Source organism: Papio anubis, chromosome 13 (genome assembly GCF_008728515.1).
Source record: "Papio anubis isolate 15944 chromosome 13, Panubis1.0, whole genome shotgun sequence".
NCBI lineage: Eukaryota > Metazoa > Chordata > Mammalia > Primates > Cercopithecidae > Papio > Papio anubis.
Window position 1 is genome coordinate 43,793,605 of NC_044988.1, and position 18,645 is coordinate 43,812,249.

An 18,645-nucleotide genomic window follows, 5' to 3' on the forward strand; every position below is an offset into this window, starting at 1 on the left:
TACAATTAGAAAGGAGTAATAAATTGTGGTGTTCTATTGCACAGCAGTGTGATTACAGTCAACGAGAAGGTACTGTTTATCTCAGAATAGCTTGAATATAGGATTTCGGATGTTCTCACCAAAAATAAATCATAAATGTTTGAAGTGATGGATAAGTTCATTACTGATTTGATCATTACATTATGTATAAAAATATTGAAACATCACATTGTACCCTGTAAATATGTACAATTATTATATATCAATTAAAAATAAAAAAATTGAAAACACTACTCAGGCAAGTGTTTCACAATTCGAGATTTGCCTGCTTTATCTATTATTAATTTATATTAATTCTAAGAAAGACTTTCATTTCACTTCTTAGCACCTCTGATTAGTTATGAACAGTAGCTCATTTAACTTTAAATTTTTCCATAGCACTTAATTAGCAACACATATTGTACAAAATGGTCAACTTAATATAAATTTGCGGCACTAAACTAACTGGACATGAAGAAATAGCATGATTCCTTATTTTTAGTTTTGTTTTCAATCAAAAGAGGGAAATGTTCTGTTACTCTCAGCTCTCTCTGTCTTCCTTTTAAGTCAGAACTACTTTCCTCACTTCAAATGAATGGTTCTTTAAGCACCCATTTCCAACAAAAGACCAGCTATGTCTTTTATTAGGGATCTGAAGTTCACATAAACATCTAATCAATCATAGAACAAAAGTGAGAAGGCAACAGATCTTATATTTATAGACACTGAAAATCTCTTTCCAAAATAATCCCCCCACTTCTCTTAATCACGCCACTTTCTGACTATACAACCTAAAGAAAATTGCTAAAACTCCATACCTCCATTTCCAAATAATAATGCTTACCTCATAGGTTTTTGTGGGGATTAAATGAGTTAATAATGTCAAAACTCCTTAAACTCCTCAATAAATGGCAGTCTTAGATTTTAGTGATATTGCCTACTACCTACTTTCTGACACAGCTTGGAAATAAATACCTCAATTACCTCAAAATGTAACTTTTCAACATTATGTTTAAACACACAAACAAGTGGTTTTATAATGAAAAATAAAACAATAGGGACTACAAGAGACTACACATATAAAATCCTATGCCCTCTAAGAGCTTGTAATCCAGTTGAAAAAACAAGTCCTAAACACGTAAACCATGATGCATTTATTCATTTATTCAACTATCAAAAATTTACTAAGTATCTATTATGACACAGTCCTTAGCACCATGGAACTTACAATCTAGTAAAAGTAGTCAAGTATACAAGAAATAATTATATAGGAATATAGAGAGAAAGCCAGCGAGGATGATTATACACAATAATGTTTTGTATAAATAAGTCTTGCACTAATTAGAATATTTGGAACAGCTGAAAAACTATGTTTATAATCAAAACTCAAATTTAACTACTCTTACACTTTTAACACCAAAATTATACTTTGATAAGATTTTTGGTTATTAGTAGAAATAAGATGGGTACTTAATATGCCCCTTTGGCTGAGATTCAGGGAATAACGTATCAATAAAATGTACATAAATTATTGTGCCTCACCAACATGGCACAAGTATACATATGTAACAAACCTGCACGTTATGCACATGTACCCTACAACTTAAAGTATAATAATAATAAATAAATTTTAAAAAAAAATTATTGTGCTGAAATACCATAAGCAAACCATAAATATAAGATTCACTGCTTTCTGCAATCCTATGTTTTAATGTCAGATTGAATATTTGTGTGGATTTAAATCATGAAATATAAAATGAATGTCTAGGAAAAATGGTTAGTAAAAGGAAAACCCATAAATGTTTAGTTTTCTTACCAACATTTTTTAAGCATCTATTTAATCACTCAAGCAATTAGTAGTGATTTAAGAACATACAAATTATAGAAAAAGATTTGTTTTTAATTACTTTTATCAAAAATACTTCAAAGCAGTTTATTACACTGAGCAAAGAGAAATTATGCAATATAAATATGCTTTTACATAGGAACATGTGTATGGTAAAGAGTAATCCAATTCCACACATCACAATTATCAAAATAATTTTGATAATTCTTTTTTAGAAACAGTATTTCATGTAAGTATGAAATGTAACTTGGTATTTAAAGAAATGCCCTTGGCAAGGGGGAACCTACTTTTTAATAAACTTATCATATACAAAATTCTAAAAAATATTACACCCAATTTTACTGTATGACATTAAAAGTATATTTAAAAAGAAGGGACATTTTAAATTTTAATTAACTTTCTGGATTTTAAAAAAGCTATAAAATCTTTCATATAATATTATAATTACTATATTAGAAATACATTTATTTTGTTTTTATCAAGCAAAAATTCAGAGGAAAACAAAAATGGTACACAGAGCTTCCTTTACAGAAGTATAAGTGAGCTGGGGTCAATATAATTAGCACTGATGTTCATGTCTGCAATGCTGACCTGGAGTTGGGCAGATCAAACATAATTGTTACAAAGAGTTTACTGAATGCTGTTAATTCAAAACAACTTGGCAGAATATTAGGCAAAATTTATAGGGATTAATAATTTCAGGACTACATTTCTGTGTATAGATTAAAAAGCAAGTAAATCAACTAATTGATTAGTAAAATGATGTTTAGTAGTCTCCTTTAAACTGATTTAACATTTTGAACATAAGATACTTTTCATTGAGTAAGATAACCACGTTAAAATGGTCACCCCTGCATTTATGATTTCTCCTGTAGTTACCTAAGTAAATATTAACTTTATGAGTTAAATATGAGCCAGTATTTTTGGGAGAAAATATTTTCTTCTTAATTTGAAAAGCTTTGATTTAAGCTATCTTCAGCAATTCAAATAGACTCCAACAATAGTACCTGTGAAACCAAATGCAAAAATCACTATATTTTTGTTTGAGAATTTACTCTTTTTCAAAATTGCAACTAAATACATCTGTCTCACCCTACCCCCAACCTCACCACAACTGAGAAAATCTCCAGAGACATCATCAAAAGCTTACACTATTATATAAACTTCACAGAGCCCAGAAAACAAAAATGCTTGTATATAAAATTTAGATAAACTGTCAGAGCAGTGTCATGGTACACAATAGCTCACTGTCAGAACCTCACCAGAATGTGCTGTACCAGCTGTTACAGCACTTCTTGATTAATTCTCTCCAAGCCCAGTGACTGAAAACATGACGAATACAATCATCCAGCACTATCAGTATTGGCGCTCATCAGAATGGACATTATTGTTGGCTATGTGTGAACTACTGCTCAATAATTCAGACAACATCAATTACATTAATAACATCACTATCCATTTCATTCAGAAATAGCAAAAAAAAAAAAAAAAAACCAAAAAAAAAAACAAAAACAGGCTAAACAGTCTGAAGTCTAAAAAATAATTTGACTAACCTGTTTCCCTTAGAAGTAGATTGATTTGAAACATTTTTATTTCAATATAAATTGTAGTAAAAATGCACAAACATGTAAATTTGAATCCTGTTTAAAATTAAATCGAAAAATAATCACAGGTAATCCTTTTGAATTGGGCTTCAGATTAGTCTATTTAACAGAAACATCTGGTTGTGTTTTATCTTTTAACCTTGAAAATGAGATTAGAAATCCAGTATTTTTAAGTTAAAGTAATTTCTAATTATTTTATCTGGGTCACAGATAATCTACTCTTGCTAGGTCTAAAATGACATCAGATTATCACTGCTATGATTATCCTGTTACCTTCCACTATCAATAGGAAGACGAGATTTTTCTTCCTATACATGAAATAAATGATTTATTTATTCCAAGCAAAAATGAATAATGGTAAAAAATTACTGAAAACTGATATGCCGCTTCCCTGAAATCTCAAGCTAAACCCCAAAGAGACAGCACTTATTTTGCTTGTATGACATCTAATAGGTCTATATTCAAGCTATGCAATAAAATAGTGTATGTAATGAAATGATATCCGTATCAGTAGTTTCCCAAAATGCCTCTAGGATCTGTAGGGTTCAAGAGTAGGGGAAGAAGTAAGACTGCAATGGAAGGATTAAGTTTACTGTGATTCTTTCTCCCACTTCTTTCTCATGCTACCTAACAAATTCATCACTTAACACTGTAAAGAGAGATCCATGGATTCAAATTATGACAAAAACATGTACAGATGTAAAATTTCTTGTAATCTTAATTTTATCACAAAACAGCAAACTTATTTTATAAAGTAAGCATAATCTATATTTTAACTTAACTAAAATATTAAATCGTATTAAAGTGCTAATAATTCATTAGATTTAAAATTAAACACTGAATGCATTAGACTTTTAAATAATCAAGCCTCAAAGAATCTTAAATCAATGTGAGGAGGAGTGTACTCTGGAAATCCTTTTTAATTTTTTTTAAACGCTAAAAGGATAATGCTTGAGGTTCACTATGAAATCCCAGCCAAAGAGATTTAAAAATTTATTGTAATTCTAAAAAGTACTTGTATTCAAGAGAAAGTAAAGTGACTAAGGGTTAGGATAACAAATACAATATATCCTCTCTCTTGCTTTCTTTCTTAATCATTCTTTTTTGAATGTTTCATAGAGGTATAATTGCTATAAACAACAGCACTGTCTGGTACAGTGCTCCAAGAGGGCACTACGTATATGCAGAAAGAGATGAAACTTTTGGAGTAAGCATTATTTAACAAATGTGGTTTCTACTCAGTTTTAGAAATATCACATCATAACCGAATCTCTCTACCTGAATAAAATATGATGTTGTTCAACACTACAGAAAAAAAAAAAAAAAATACCCTTGCAATTTGAGAATTAACATGTTGATAGAAGACAACAGAGTCAGAATCAAACCTGATATATAAAAACCATAAATAACTTACAGAAACACCTCGAAGATATTGCAAGTTTGGTTCTAAACAATGAAGCCAGTATTGCAATAATGTCAGTAACAAAAATTTTTCGGTTTCTCACTGCATATAAAAGTTATGTTTATGCTATGCTCTATTAGGTGTACAACAGCATTATGTCTAAAACACAATGTACATACCTGCCTTAAATTAAAAATACTTTATTGCTAAAAAATGCTAATGATCATTTGAAACTTCAGGGAGATGTAATATTTTTGCTGATGGGGGTCTTGCCTCCAAGTTGATAGCTTCTGATTGGCCAGGGTGGTGGTTGCTGAAGGCTGGGGTGGCTGTCACAATCAAAACAATAAACCGGTGGCTCACACCTGTAATCCCAGCACTTTGGGAGGCCGAGACAGGCAGATCACAAGGTCAAGCGATCGAGATCATCCTGGCCAACATGGTGAAACCCCATCTGTACTAAAAATACAAAAATTAGCTGGTGTGGTGGTGCACACCTGTAGTCCCAGCTACTTGGGACTAAACCCGAGAGACAGAGGTTGCAGTGAGCTGAGATCATGCCACTGCACTCCAGCCTAGTGACAGAGTGAGACTCCATCCCAAAACAAGCAAAAAACCAATAAAATCTGCTGCATAGGCTGACTCTTCCTTCCATGAAAGATTTCTCTGTAGCATGTGATGCTATTTGATAGCACTTTACCCACAGTAGGACTTTGTTCAAAAATTTGGAGTCAATCCTCTCAAATACTGCCACTGCTTTACCAACTAAGTCTGTATATTCTTCTAAATCCTTTGTTGTCATTTCAATAATGTCCACAGTATCTTCACTAGGAGTAAACTCCATCTCAAAATATCACTTTTCAGGCTCATCCATAAGAAGCAACTTCTCATTCATTCAACACTGATCATGAGATTGTAGCAATTTGGTCACATCTTCCACTTCTTATTTCTCTTGTTATTTCTAGCACATCTTTAGTTACCCCCTCCACTGAAGTCTTGAACCCTTCAAAGTTAACCATGAAGTTTAGAATCAACTTCTTCCAAACTCCTGTTCATATTGCTATTTTGTTCCCCTCCCATGAATCACAAATGTTCTTAATGGCATCTAAAATGGTAAATCTTTTCCAGGTTTTCAATATACCTTCTCCAGATCCATCACATGAATCACTATCTATAGCAGCTATAGCCCATCAAACATGTTTGTTAAATGGTAAGACTTAAAAGTTGAAATTACTACTCCTGATCCATGGCATGCAGAACAGATGTAGCAGGCATGAAAACAACATTAATCTCCTTGTATATCTTCATCAGAGCTCTTGAGTGACTTGATGCATTGTCAATGAGCAGTAATATTATGAAAGGAACTCTTTTTCTGAGCAGTAGGTCTCAATAGTGGGCTTAAAATATTCAGCAAACCATGCTGTAAACAGATGTGGCTGTCACTTAGGCTTTGTTTTTCTATCTCTAGGGCAAAGGCAGAGTAGATGTAGCATAATTCTTAAGAGTCTAGGATTTTGGGGATGGCAAATGAGCACTGGCTTCAACTTACAGTCACCAGCTGCATTTAACCCTAACAAGACAGTCAGCCTGTCCTGTCCTTTGAAGCCTTGAAGCCAGGCATTGACTTTTCCTCTGTAGCTACAAAAGTTCTACATGGCATCTTCCTCCAATAGAAGGCTGTTTTGTGTACACTGAACATCTGTTGTTTTGTGTAGCCACCTTCATTAATCATCTTAGATCGTTTGGATAATTTGTTGCAACCTCTACATCAGCACTTGCCACTTCACCTTGCATTTTTTATGTTATGGAAATGCCTTCTTTCCTTAAGCCTTAAGAACAAACTTCTGCTAGCTTCCAACTTTTCTTCTGCAGTTTCCTCACCTCTCCCAGCCTTCATAAAATTGAAGAGTGAGGGCCTTGCTCTGGATTAGGCTTGGTTTAATGGAATGTTGTGACTTGTGTGATCTTCTACCCAAACCACCAAAACTTTCTCCACATCAACAATAAAGTTGCTTCAGTTTCTTATCATTTGTACGTTCTCTGAAGTAGCATTTTAAATTTCCTTTGAAAACTTTTCCTTTGCATTCATAACTTGGCAATTTGGCACAAGGGGTCTAGTTTTTGGCCTATCTCAGCTTTTAACACGTCTTTCTCATTAGTTTTAATCATTTGTAGCTTTTGATTTGAAGTGAGAGGCATGCAACTCTTCTTTTCACTTAAATACTTAGAGGCCACCATAGGGTTATTATTTGGCCTAATATCAATATTATTGTATCTTAGGGAATAGCAAGGCCCAAAGAAAAGAGAGAGAGGAATGGCCAGTGAATGCAGCAGTCAGAACACACACAACATTTACCAATTAAGTTTGCCATTTATATGGGCGCAGTTTGTGGTGCCCCAAAATAATTACAATAGTAACATCAACAATCGCCAATCACAGATCATCATAACAGATATAATAACCATGAACATGTTTGAAATATTATGAGAATTACCAAACTATGGCACAGAAACAACAGGTAAACACACACTGGTGGGAATATTGTACTGAAAGACACACTCAATGCACCGTTGCCGCAAACCCTCAACTAGTTTAAAAAAAAAAAACACAAAACACTATTTACAAAGCACAATATAACAAGTATGCCTGTATAGCATATATACTGTGGATAAGAAATTAAGTGTTTATCAGAATATATTCAGTAAAAACGTATGAAAAATGTATCAAAACTACTGTCAAACAACAGTAAGAAAGTGTGCTACTGGCATAAAGGTATCTCTATGTCATAAAGATACACATATAAATAAAATAGAGTTAAGAGTCCAGAAAATATCCAATTAATTTTCAACAAAGGTGTCAAGACTATTCAATGGTGGAAAGAATCGTCTTTGCAAGAAATGGTGCTAGGACAACTAGATATCTACATGTAAAAGAATGAAGATGGACCCCTACTTCACACGATCTACAAAAATTAACTTAGAATGAATCGTAGTACTAAATGTAAAAGCTAAAATAATAAAACCCTTAGAATAAAATACAGGAGGGAATTTTGTTGACCTTGGATTAGGCAATGGTATCTTAGATAAGACACAAAAAGCACATACTACCAAAGAAAAAAAATAGATAAATTGAAACAATAAAAAGTACAAACTTTTGTGCTTCAAAAGACACTGATAATAAAGTGAAAATGTAATTAAGAGAATGTGAGAATATTTGCAAATCACATATTTGTAAATAATATATCTGAAAAGGGACTTATATCTAGAACATATAAACAGCTTTTCTAACTCAACAGTAAAACGGCAACCCAATTAAAACATGATCAAAGGATTTCTCCAAAGATACATAAACGGACAATAAGCATGTGAAAAGGTACTCAATCTCATTAGTTAATCAGGGAAATGCAAATTAAAACCATGATGAGGTACTACTTCAAAACCACTAGGATGGTAACCATTTTTTAAAAGACAGGTAATAACAATTGTCACCAAGGCTGTAGAGGAATCAGAACCCTCAAATACTGCTAGTGGGAATGTAAAATCGTGCAGCAACTTTAGAAAATAGTGGCAGTTCTTTAAAAATTAAATGTAGCTTCCATTAGACTCAGCAATTCCACTTCTATATACCCCAGAGGAATGAAAATGTATGTCCACACAAAAACCTGTAGGTGGGCTTCAAGATAGCTGACTAGAAACAACTGGTACTCACCTCCTCCACAAAGAAGAACCAAAATAGGGAGTAGATAATCACACATAAAATATATCATCTAAGAGAACACTGGAATTCAACAGAGAAGTGATTGGAAACACCATCCTAAAGCAAGGACTGAGAGGAAAGCAAGGTGGCCTGGTTAGCCAAAACTGGCTGGAGGCATGCAGAGGCTCCCCAGTGCAGGAAAAGGGTAAGTCAGTGACCCCCAATGGCCAACATTCCTACTGCAGACTCCTGCATCCTAGCGAGAGGAAAGCCCCTAGACCCTCGCAAGTCTCAAGACTAACGGGAGCTGCCTGGAGAATACATGAAGGCACCACCCCAGAGAGGAAGATCATGCTGGGTCCCACACAGCCTTTGAGCCCTAAGCAGTTCCAGGAAGGCACCATATGAAGAGTCCAGCCCCCACCAGACTGTATCCTGCCAGTGAGCCCAACAGCCCCTGCATCTCCACATTTCTGGAGCCCCACTGATATTCCCTGCCCACAGCCACTGCTGCCATTGGCTGCCACCACCAAGGTTGAAGCACAAAACCATTGGCAAAGACCCTGCTGACTCCAGCAGCAAATCCAGCGTGCATTTTCACATGCCCCAAGGACAAACCCCCTGCCCACAGCAGCTGTTGTGGGCTGGCACTGCCAAGCTGACGTGCAAGCAAAGTGGGCAATCCCCAGCCCACTGCATACAGCTGCAACCACTGAAAGCAACCCTGTCCTCCCCAGTAGCACGGCTGCAATGGATGCCACCCCCACCCAAACATTTTGCCTTGGGCCTGGAGATCACCCCACCAATGCCTACCATAGCCAGTGGGTGAATGTACCACCAGGGTACCTGAGGCTAGGTCTCCCCAACCCCAAACTCCAGTAGCTGAGGCTAGGTCTGCCCATATCCAAACTCCAGTACCTGAGCACACTGTCCAGGAGCCTGGGAACCATCTACAGCCCAGTCTACCATTGTCAGCACCTGAACACTTCTCTCTGGGGCCAGAGGTCAGGCTCACCCAGCTTGCTACTACCACCATAGCTGGCACCCACACATGCCACCTGTGGGTCTGAGAGCTGGCCCACCCAGCCCATCGCTGATACTGTCAACACCTATGCAAACCACTTGGGAGCCAGAGGTTTGTTCTGCCAATACTACTGCCATCACCCACGACATGCCCATTTACCAGGACCCAAGAACCTGCCCACCTGCCTGGCGCACTGCTGCCACTATCCGCACCTGAACAAGCCACCTGGAGGCCTAAGAATTGGTCTGTGTGGACCTGCTAACAGCAGTGCCAAAGCCACCCTGGTGCCCATGGACAGGCCCCCTTGCTGCTGCCACCACTAAGGACCAAGGACAAGCCCACCTGACAACCCAGTCCCTAGCAAAATTTCACCACAACACCCACTAACAAACATACCCTAAGCCACTGAGGAAATCACAGATACCACTGATGCTGTTTACAGCCAAATAAATCATACAGCAACTATAATACTGCACATTCCCAGAATCAAAACCAAAGGGGCCCCAACCAACCAACACAACAGATACATCACCAGGAAAAAGTCCTCTCCTACAAAAGCAAAAAAATTAGAACAAACATCTGTTGTTTCTTCTACATCACATATCGTAGATATCAACATAAGGACCCGAGAAACATAAAAAAGCAAGGAAATATGGCACTCCAAAGAAATACAATAATTCTCCAGTAAAACATTACAATCAAAAAGATATATGAAATCCCAGAAAAATAATTCAAAATAATATTAAAGAAGCTAATTGAGATAAAGAGAATACAGCAAATATGAAGCAATTAGAAAAATAATTTCAGATCTGAATGAGGAATTTACTAAACAAATACAAATAAAAAAGAACCAAACAAACTGAAGAATTCACTAAATGAAATACAAAATATATTTCAAAGTTTCAATAACAGACTAGATCAAGGACAAGGAAGAATTTCATTACTTGAAGACAGGTTATTTTCAAATAACCCGGTCTGACAAAAATAAAGAAAAAAGCATTTAAAAAATGAACAAAACCTATGTGACAGATTGAACACCATAAAGTGACCAAATACTTTAATGTGTAATCTTCCAGAAGACAAAGAGAAAACAAAAAACCTAGAAAACCTACTTAAGGATATAACAGCTGAAAACTCAAGTCTGGCAAGTGATCTAGACACCTAAGTACAGGAAGCTCAGGGATCCCCAAACAGATACAATGTAAAAAGATCTTCTCTGGCACACCATAATCAAACTATCAAAAGTCAAAGACAAAGAGAATTGTAAAAACAGCAAGAAAAAAGCATCAAGTCCCATACAAGGGACTCTCCATCAGACTAACAGTGGATTTCGCCACAGAAACTTTATAGGCCAGGAGAAAATGGGATAATACATTCAAAGTGCAGAAAGAAAAACACTTTCAGACAAAAATACTATTTCCAGCAAAATTATCCTTCATAAATAAAGGAAAAAGGCAGGAGATAACAAGCAAAAGCTGAGGGACTTTATCACCACTAGACTGGTCCTATAAGAAATGCTTAAGAGAGTCCTACACTTGGAAACAAAAGGATGATAGCTACCATCATAAAAACACATCAAAGTATAAAACCCACTCTTGGGAGGTTGAGGCACAAGAATTGCTTGAACCCGGGAGGTACAAGTTTCAGTGAGCCGAGATCACAACACTGCACTCTAGCCTAGGCAACAGAGCAAGACTCTGTCTCAATTTTTTTTATAAAAAATTAATTTAAAACCCACTGGTAGAGCAAACACAGAAATAAGGAAGAGGAAGAACTCTAATGTTACCATTACAGAAAACCACCAAACCACAATGATAAACAATAAAAGAGAAAGAAAGGCACAAAGAATATATGAAACATCAGAAATCAATTAATAAAATGACAGGAGTAAGCCCTCACATATCAATAATACTCTTTAACGTAAATGGATTAAACTCCACATTTAAGACATATAGACTTTCTGAATGGACTAAACAAACAAACATGACACAATGATATGCTGCCTACAGCACACTCATCTCACCTATAAAGACACATATAGACTGAAAGTAAAAAGACAGAAAAAGATATTCCAAGCACACGGAAACCAAAAGTAATCTGGAATAGCTAGCTATACTTATATCAGATATACAGACTTTAAGTTAAAAATAGTAAAAAGTTACAAAGCAGGCCATTATATGACAGTGAGATCAATTCAGCAAGAAGATATAACAACTCTAAATACATATGCACCCAACACCAGAGCACCCAGATATATAAACCAAGTATTAGATCTAGAGGGAAAGATAAGACTCTAATACAATAATAGTTGAGGACTTGGACACAGGATTCTCAGCATGAGACAGATCTAGTAAAATCGTTAACAAAGAAACATCGGATTTAAACTGCTCTCTAGACCAACTGGACCTAACAGATATTTACAAAACATTTCATCCAACAGCTACAGAATACACATTGTTCTCATCAGCAAATGGAACATTTCCAAGATAGACCATAGGTTAGGACACAAAACAAGTCTCAAGAAACATGAAAAAAAAATCTAAATTGTATCAAGTATCTTCTCAGACTACAGTGGAATAAAACTAAAAATCAATAACTAGAGGAACTTCGGAAACTATACAAATACATGGAATTTAAGCAACAACCACTGGGCCAAGAAAGAAACTAAGTAGGAAATCACTTTCTTGAAACAAATAAAAATGAAAATGAAACATATCAAAACCTATGGACTAAAACAAAAGCAGTGCTAGGAGGGAAGTTTACAGTAATAAATGCCTATATCAAAACAGTAGAAAGATTTCAAGTAAACACAGTCTAACGATGCACCTCAAGGAACCAGAAAAGCAAGAACGAACGAAACCCAAAATTAGTAGAAAGAAAGAAATAATGAAGACCAGATCAGATGTAAAAGAAAGAGACTAAAAAAATAAGCAAAGAGGCAACAAGACAAAAAGTTGGTATTTTGAAAAGATAAACAAGTTAATAAATCACTTTCAAGACTAAGAAGAGAGAAGACCCAAGTAAATAAAATCAGAAATGAAAAAGGAGACATTACAGCTGATACCACCGAAATACAAAGATTATCAAAGATTATTAAGAACAAATATATACCAACAAACTGAAAAACCTAGAGTAAATGATAAATTCCTAGACACATAAAACCTACCGAGATTGAATTGGGTAGAAATAGAAAATTTGAACAAACCAATAAAAAGTAATAATATCAAAGTAGTAATAAAGTCTCCCAACAAAGAAAAGTCCAGGACCCAGACAACTTCACAAATTCCACCAAATGTTAAATTAAGTAGAACTAACACCAATTCTCCTCAAACTATTTCAAAAAATTGAAGAGGAAGGAACTGGAACTCTCAACAAACTAAGCACAGAAGAAACATACTACAACATAATAAAGGCCATCTATGGCCTTTTGTGTTGATGATATTATCTTATATCAAGAAAAACCTAAAGGCTCTACCAAAAAACTCTTCAATCTGATAAATAAATTCAGTAAAGTCACAGGATACAAAATCAGCATACAAGAATCAGTAAATCAGTAGTGTTTCTATACACCAATAATGAACTAGCTGAGAAAGAAATAAAAAACAATCCCATTTACAATAGCTCCAACAACAACGCTGTAAGAAATTTAACCAAGGAGGTGAAAGAGCTCTATAAGGAAAACTGCAAAGAACTAAAGAAAGAAATCAAAGGAGGAGGCAAAGGAAAGCTATCCCATGATGATGGATCAGAAGAATTATTACTGTTAAATGACCATACTGCCCAAAGCAATCTACAGATTTGATGTAATCACTATCAAAATACCAACATCATTTTGCACATAATTAGAGAAATAATCCTAAACTTTGTATGAAGTCAAAAAAGGGCCCGAATAGTCAAAGTAACCCTAAGCAAAAAGGACAGTGCTGGAGGCATCACATTACCTGACTTCAAAATATATTATCAGGCTATAGTAACCAAAACAGCATAGTATTGGTATAAAAGCAGATACATAGACACATAGACCAAGGGAACAGAATAGAGAATCCAGAAATAAATTCACATATTTACAGTCAGCTGATTTTTGACAAAGGCATCAAGAATATACATTGAGAAAAGAACAATCTTTTGAATAAATGGGAAGTGCTGGGAAAATTGGATCTCCATATGCCTAAGAATGAAGAATGAAACTGGACCCCACCTCTCACCATATACAGAAACCAACTCAAGATGCATTAAAGACTTAAACATCAAACCTACAACTGTGAAACTACCAGAAGAAAACCTAGGAAAAATATTTCGAGACATTGGTCTAGATGAAAATTTTATGGCTAAGATCTCAAAAAGTGCAGACAACAAATACAGACAAATGGGACTCTATTAAATTAAAAAGCTGTAGAGTAAACAATCAACAGAGTGAAGAGACAACCTGTAGAATGACAGAAAACACTTGAACTATCTGCTTGACAAGGGACAGTATCCAGAATATACCAGGAACTCAACTCAACAATAAAAAACGGTACCGTTAAAAAGTGGGGAAAGGACACGAAGACACGTATCTCAAAAGAAGATATACAAATAGCCAACAGGCATATGAAAAGTACTCACTATCATTAATCAACAGGGAAATGCAAGTCAAAACCACAATAACGTATCATCTTACCTAAGTTAGAACGGCCTTTATTGAAAGGACAAAAAGTAACAGATGCTGGCAAACATGCAGAGAAAAGGGAACTCTTGTACACTGTTGGTGGGAATGTAAATTAGTATAATCACTAAGGAAAATAATACTGAGAATTCTCAAAAAAAACTAAAAATAGAACTACCATAAGATCCAGCAATCCATTATTGGGTATTCATCCAAAGGAAAAAACATCAGTATATCAAAGGGATACCTGCACTTGCATGTTTATCACAGCACTATTCATGAGAGCAAGGATACGAAATCAACTTATGTGTCTATCAACAGATGAATGAATTTTAAAAATTTGGTATATATACACAGTGGAATACTACTAATCAGCCATAAAAAGAATGAAATTCTGTTGCAGCAACATGGATGGAACTGGAGGTCATTGTGTTAAGTGAAACAAACCAGGCACAGAAAGACAAACACCATATTTTCTCACTCATATGTGGTAGCCAAAGGAGTTGATCTCATGGAGGTCAAGAATTGAATGAGAGATTCAACAGCCTGGAAAGGGTGCGTGGGTGGAGCAGGGAATGAAGAGAGTGTGGTTAATGGTTATAAACATACAGTTAGAAGAAATAAGTTATAATGCTCAGTAGCACAGGAGGGTGACTACAGTCAGCAACAATGTATATTTTAAAGTAACTAGCAGAGAGGACTTGAAATGTTCCTAACATATAGAAATGATAAATACTCAAGTTGATGGAGACCCCAAATACTCTGATTTGATCATTATACATTACATGCATGTAACAAATACTCATATGTACCCCATAAATACGTAAGATACTGTGTATCAATAAAAAACTACAAACATGATGTCTATGCTCACATAAAAACACTGTATTTGTTAGCTTTCAAAAACAGGATACAGAATTGTATGTACTTTGTACTTGATTATAACTACTTTAAAATTACATAGGCATATGAAAGTACTAAAAAGCATTGTTAATTTTCTCCTTTAATTTCTAAACTTTCTATAACTTTTTAGAATTACATTCATAATTAGGTAATATATTCATAAATGTTACTTTACATTAAAAATATACTTACTGTGATGATGCCAATTAGTTGAGTGTAAAAGAGTCCAGTTATTCCGACTAACATAGTAATGCCCATAAAGGCAGCTAGTCTCATTATGGCCAATTCGTGTCTAACAACAAAGAGGTCCTATAAAGAAAAAGAAAGTCTTAAAAACAATTCAGAGTTGCTTATATTGCTTACAGTTGCAATAATAATCAAGAATTGAGCCATAACACATCTTCCTTATTATCTTAATAGAACTCCTCTCCCTCTTTTACACTTGTTCTATTTAAATCAATGTATAAATATTTAAAAATTTCAAAAATAGGTATTTTAATTTACAATAATAGCAAGCTGGAAAATATAGGAGTTTACTACTCTACTGCATCAAAACTCCTCAATCTTAGGTGCCAGTTAGCCTTGTTTTTTGAATCTATTTTGGGCAAAAAACAAAAAAAGAAAGAAAAGAAAAAGAAACCCAAAACAAAACAAAACAAAACACAGATGGTTATACAATCTTTGGTTTACAAAAGGAATTTTATTATTTTTCTGCTAAAAAGTTTGAATACACAGCATAATTCATATTAAAGTTCAAGTGACCAAGATATCTAGAAATCATTAACACGGTCAAAATGAAGGGAAATCATATATAATAGGATCATTTAAGAACAGCTCTCTTCAAGCCTACTTCATTCACTCTTCCATCCAGTCACCCAACCACCATTGCCAAGCACTGTGTTATGTAATAGAAATGTATAAATGATAAAAATATGGTCCATGCCCTCAAGAAGTACAGTTTATTTAGAAACAGAGCCCAACTTTGGAAAATTCCAAAACAATGTGATATATTCTATAACAGGGATGCATGCAGAGTACGGTAGAAACACAAAGGAATGCCTAGATAGGAGGGAGGAATTGAAATGCTGCGATTTAAAGGCAGGCCTTCTGGCTCAGAGATTGAAAATGAGTGTTCTAAAAGTAAACCAAAGATACTGTGGTAGGAAGACAGAAAAACAAGAAGCCTTTCATTTAGCCTCACTGTTACCAACCAACCAGACCAGAGGAAGGAGAGAGAGTTAAAGACTTCTCCTGGAAATCTGCTGCTGCTAAGCTGTGGAATAAAACAACCACAGAAAATAAAAGCACCAAGTGGATGGGAAGGACACCCAAACACAACCACCCACATGCTTTCTTTTATACTGATTCATGTTAGGGATTAAGGTATCCTAATAGCAACTTCAAAAATAGGAAGGCCACCAGAGATAGTATGCTTGCTTGAAACAAAAGAACTGATACTTTTCTGTGTGTATTACAGTGAGTCACCACCAGACTTAGGCAAAAATCAGGTTCCACATCCACATTACTTATTCATTAGCCTGGAAAAACTTAGAATTCAGTAAGACACTTAAAACATTATGTAGCAGGTAAATATTAGGCAATCATTTTAAAACTTCAGTAAAAAGAACCCAATATAGAATCCCTATGAAACATATAAAACCAGAATGATGGGCCTGTGGATGATATAAAAAATTAAATTCTGCATTAATGCTATTTAAAAACACAAATTTGTTCTAACATAATTGATACATTAAACAAGTTTGACCACAGCAATCATTCTTATGCATAATTTTATCTGTGAAAAAATCCTAGATGAACACAAAAAATTGTACCAAGATGAACTAAAATATGTAGGAATACACAAAACACACTCACCCATCAAACATCTACCAGCCACCTCAGTTTATCTTCCATGCTATGAGCCACACCCACCTGCATCTAGTATTACAACTTTCCCTCCAATTTCACAGACCCTCCTTTCATCACTTCACAATAATTCACATTCTGCAACCCTCCTGATGCTCACTTCCATAAGAAAACTTCAGGTCTTCTTCAAGGTAAAGTGCCATGTTTATCATAGTATTTATGTATTTCTGAATCATTTAACATTTATAAAAGAGTGCTGTTGTTTTTATTAGGTTCCTATCCTTTTAAGTGTCACAGACAAAGTTTCCGAGTGGTAAGCCCTGTGGTTTTAATGCATGGCTTTACACAGTGAAGTGATTTTTAGGAACGCACATATTGCATTATAGCAGAGCTTACTGTACTAAAATTACCATCTATGACCAAATAAAATCCATCCACTCTTCTCCCAGTGAAAAGATTTTAAAATAATTTTTGGCCAACTACAATTTATAAATGTCAAGGATGGAGATGAGACTAAAAGATCCACTTATAATATTACATTTATTCATTTGGTTATACATTTATATTTAAAGTATTTATGTAAAATACAGTAGTAAAAAAACTTTAATCTAGAAATTGCTTTTTATCACTTTTACATTTTCAAAAAAACAACTGTATTCCAAGTTCACACATGCATAATTAACATCATCAGCACTAAATCCATATTTTGAGTCACTTAACACTGTTCTCTAGAGTACATCTTTACTTCTGTCTTAGATTTTTTTAGATGTAACACTTTTTGAATCCAAAAATTGGCTTAAAAATTTTTATCCAAATCACAGGAACCCATTTGCTATCCCAGATCTTTACTACATAATCAGTGTTATGGACTCAATTGTGTGCCCCAAAATTCATATGTTGAAGCCCTAACCCCTGTACCTTAGAATGTGACTGTAGTTGGAGACAAGGCCTTTAAAGCAGTGACTAATATAAAATGAGGCCCTTAGGGTGGGCACTAATCTAATCCGACTGGTGTCCTTATAAGAGGAGGAAATTTGGACACACTGAGAGACACCATAGATGTTCCCAGAGGAAAGACCATGTGAGGACAGAGAGAAGGTGGTTATCTGCAAACCAAAGACAGAGGCGCCAGGAGAAAACAAACCTGCTGACATCCTGATCTTGGAGTCGTAGCTTCCAGAATGTGAGAAAATGAATTTCTGTTGTGTAAGCCACCCAGTTTGTTTTATTTTCTTAAGGCAGGCCTAGCAAACTAATATAATCAACAAATGTATTTCTTTATTGTTTACATTTCTTCCATTTTGTTAAGAAATGTGCTCATATACAGACAAATTCAAAAAACATGTGTCCAGTTTAAAGAACAGTAACACTGGGCCAGGCACGGTGGCTCATACCTGTAATCCCAGCACTTTGGGAGGCCAAGGCAGGTGCATCACCTGAGGTCAGGAGTTCAAGACTAGCCTGGCCAACATGGCAAAACCCCATCTCTACTAAAAAAAAAAAAAAAAATACAAAAATTAGCAGGGCATGGTGGTGCATGCCTGTAATTCCAGCTACTAGAGGGGCTGAGGCAGGAGGATCACGTGAACCTGGGAAGTGGAGGTTGCAGTAAGCCGAGATCATGCCACTGCACTACAGCC

At 35.2% G+C, this 18,645-nt stretch overlaps 1 protein-coding gene across 2 annotated transcripts in view; it reads right to left on the reverse strand.

The window, feature by feature from the left end:
* ZDHHC21 (zinc finger DHHC-type palmitoyltransferase 21) overlaps positions 1-18,645 on the reverse strand; it is a 74,499-nt gene that overhangs the window by 13,509 nt on the left and 42,345 nt on the right. For both annotated transcript variants that reach the window (XR_001895857.3, XM_017949869.3), the window contains exon 8: positions 15,332-15,448. Coding sequence is in view for 1 of the 2 variants with exons in the window: in XM_017949869.3 (XP_017805358.1) it covers positions 15,332-15,448 (117 nt within the window). In the remaining variant the exon portion in view is untranslated. The remainder of the gene's footprint in view (positions 1-15,331; positions 15,449-18,645) is intronic.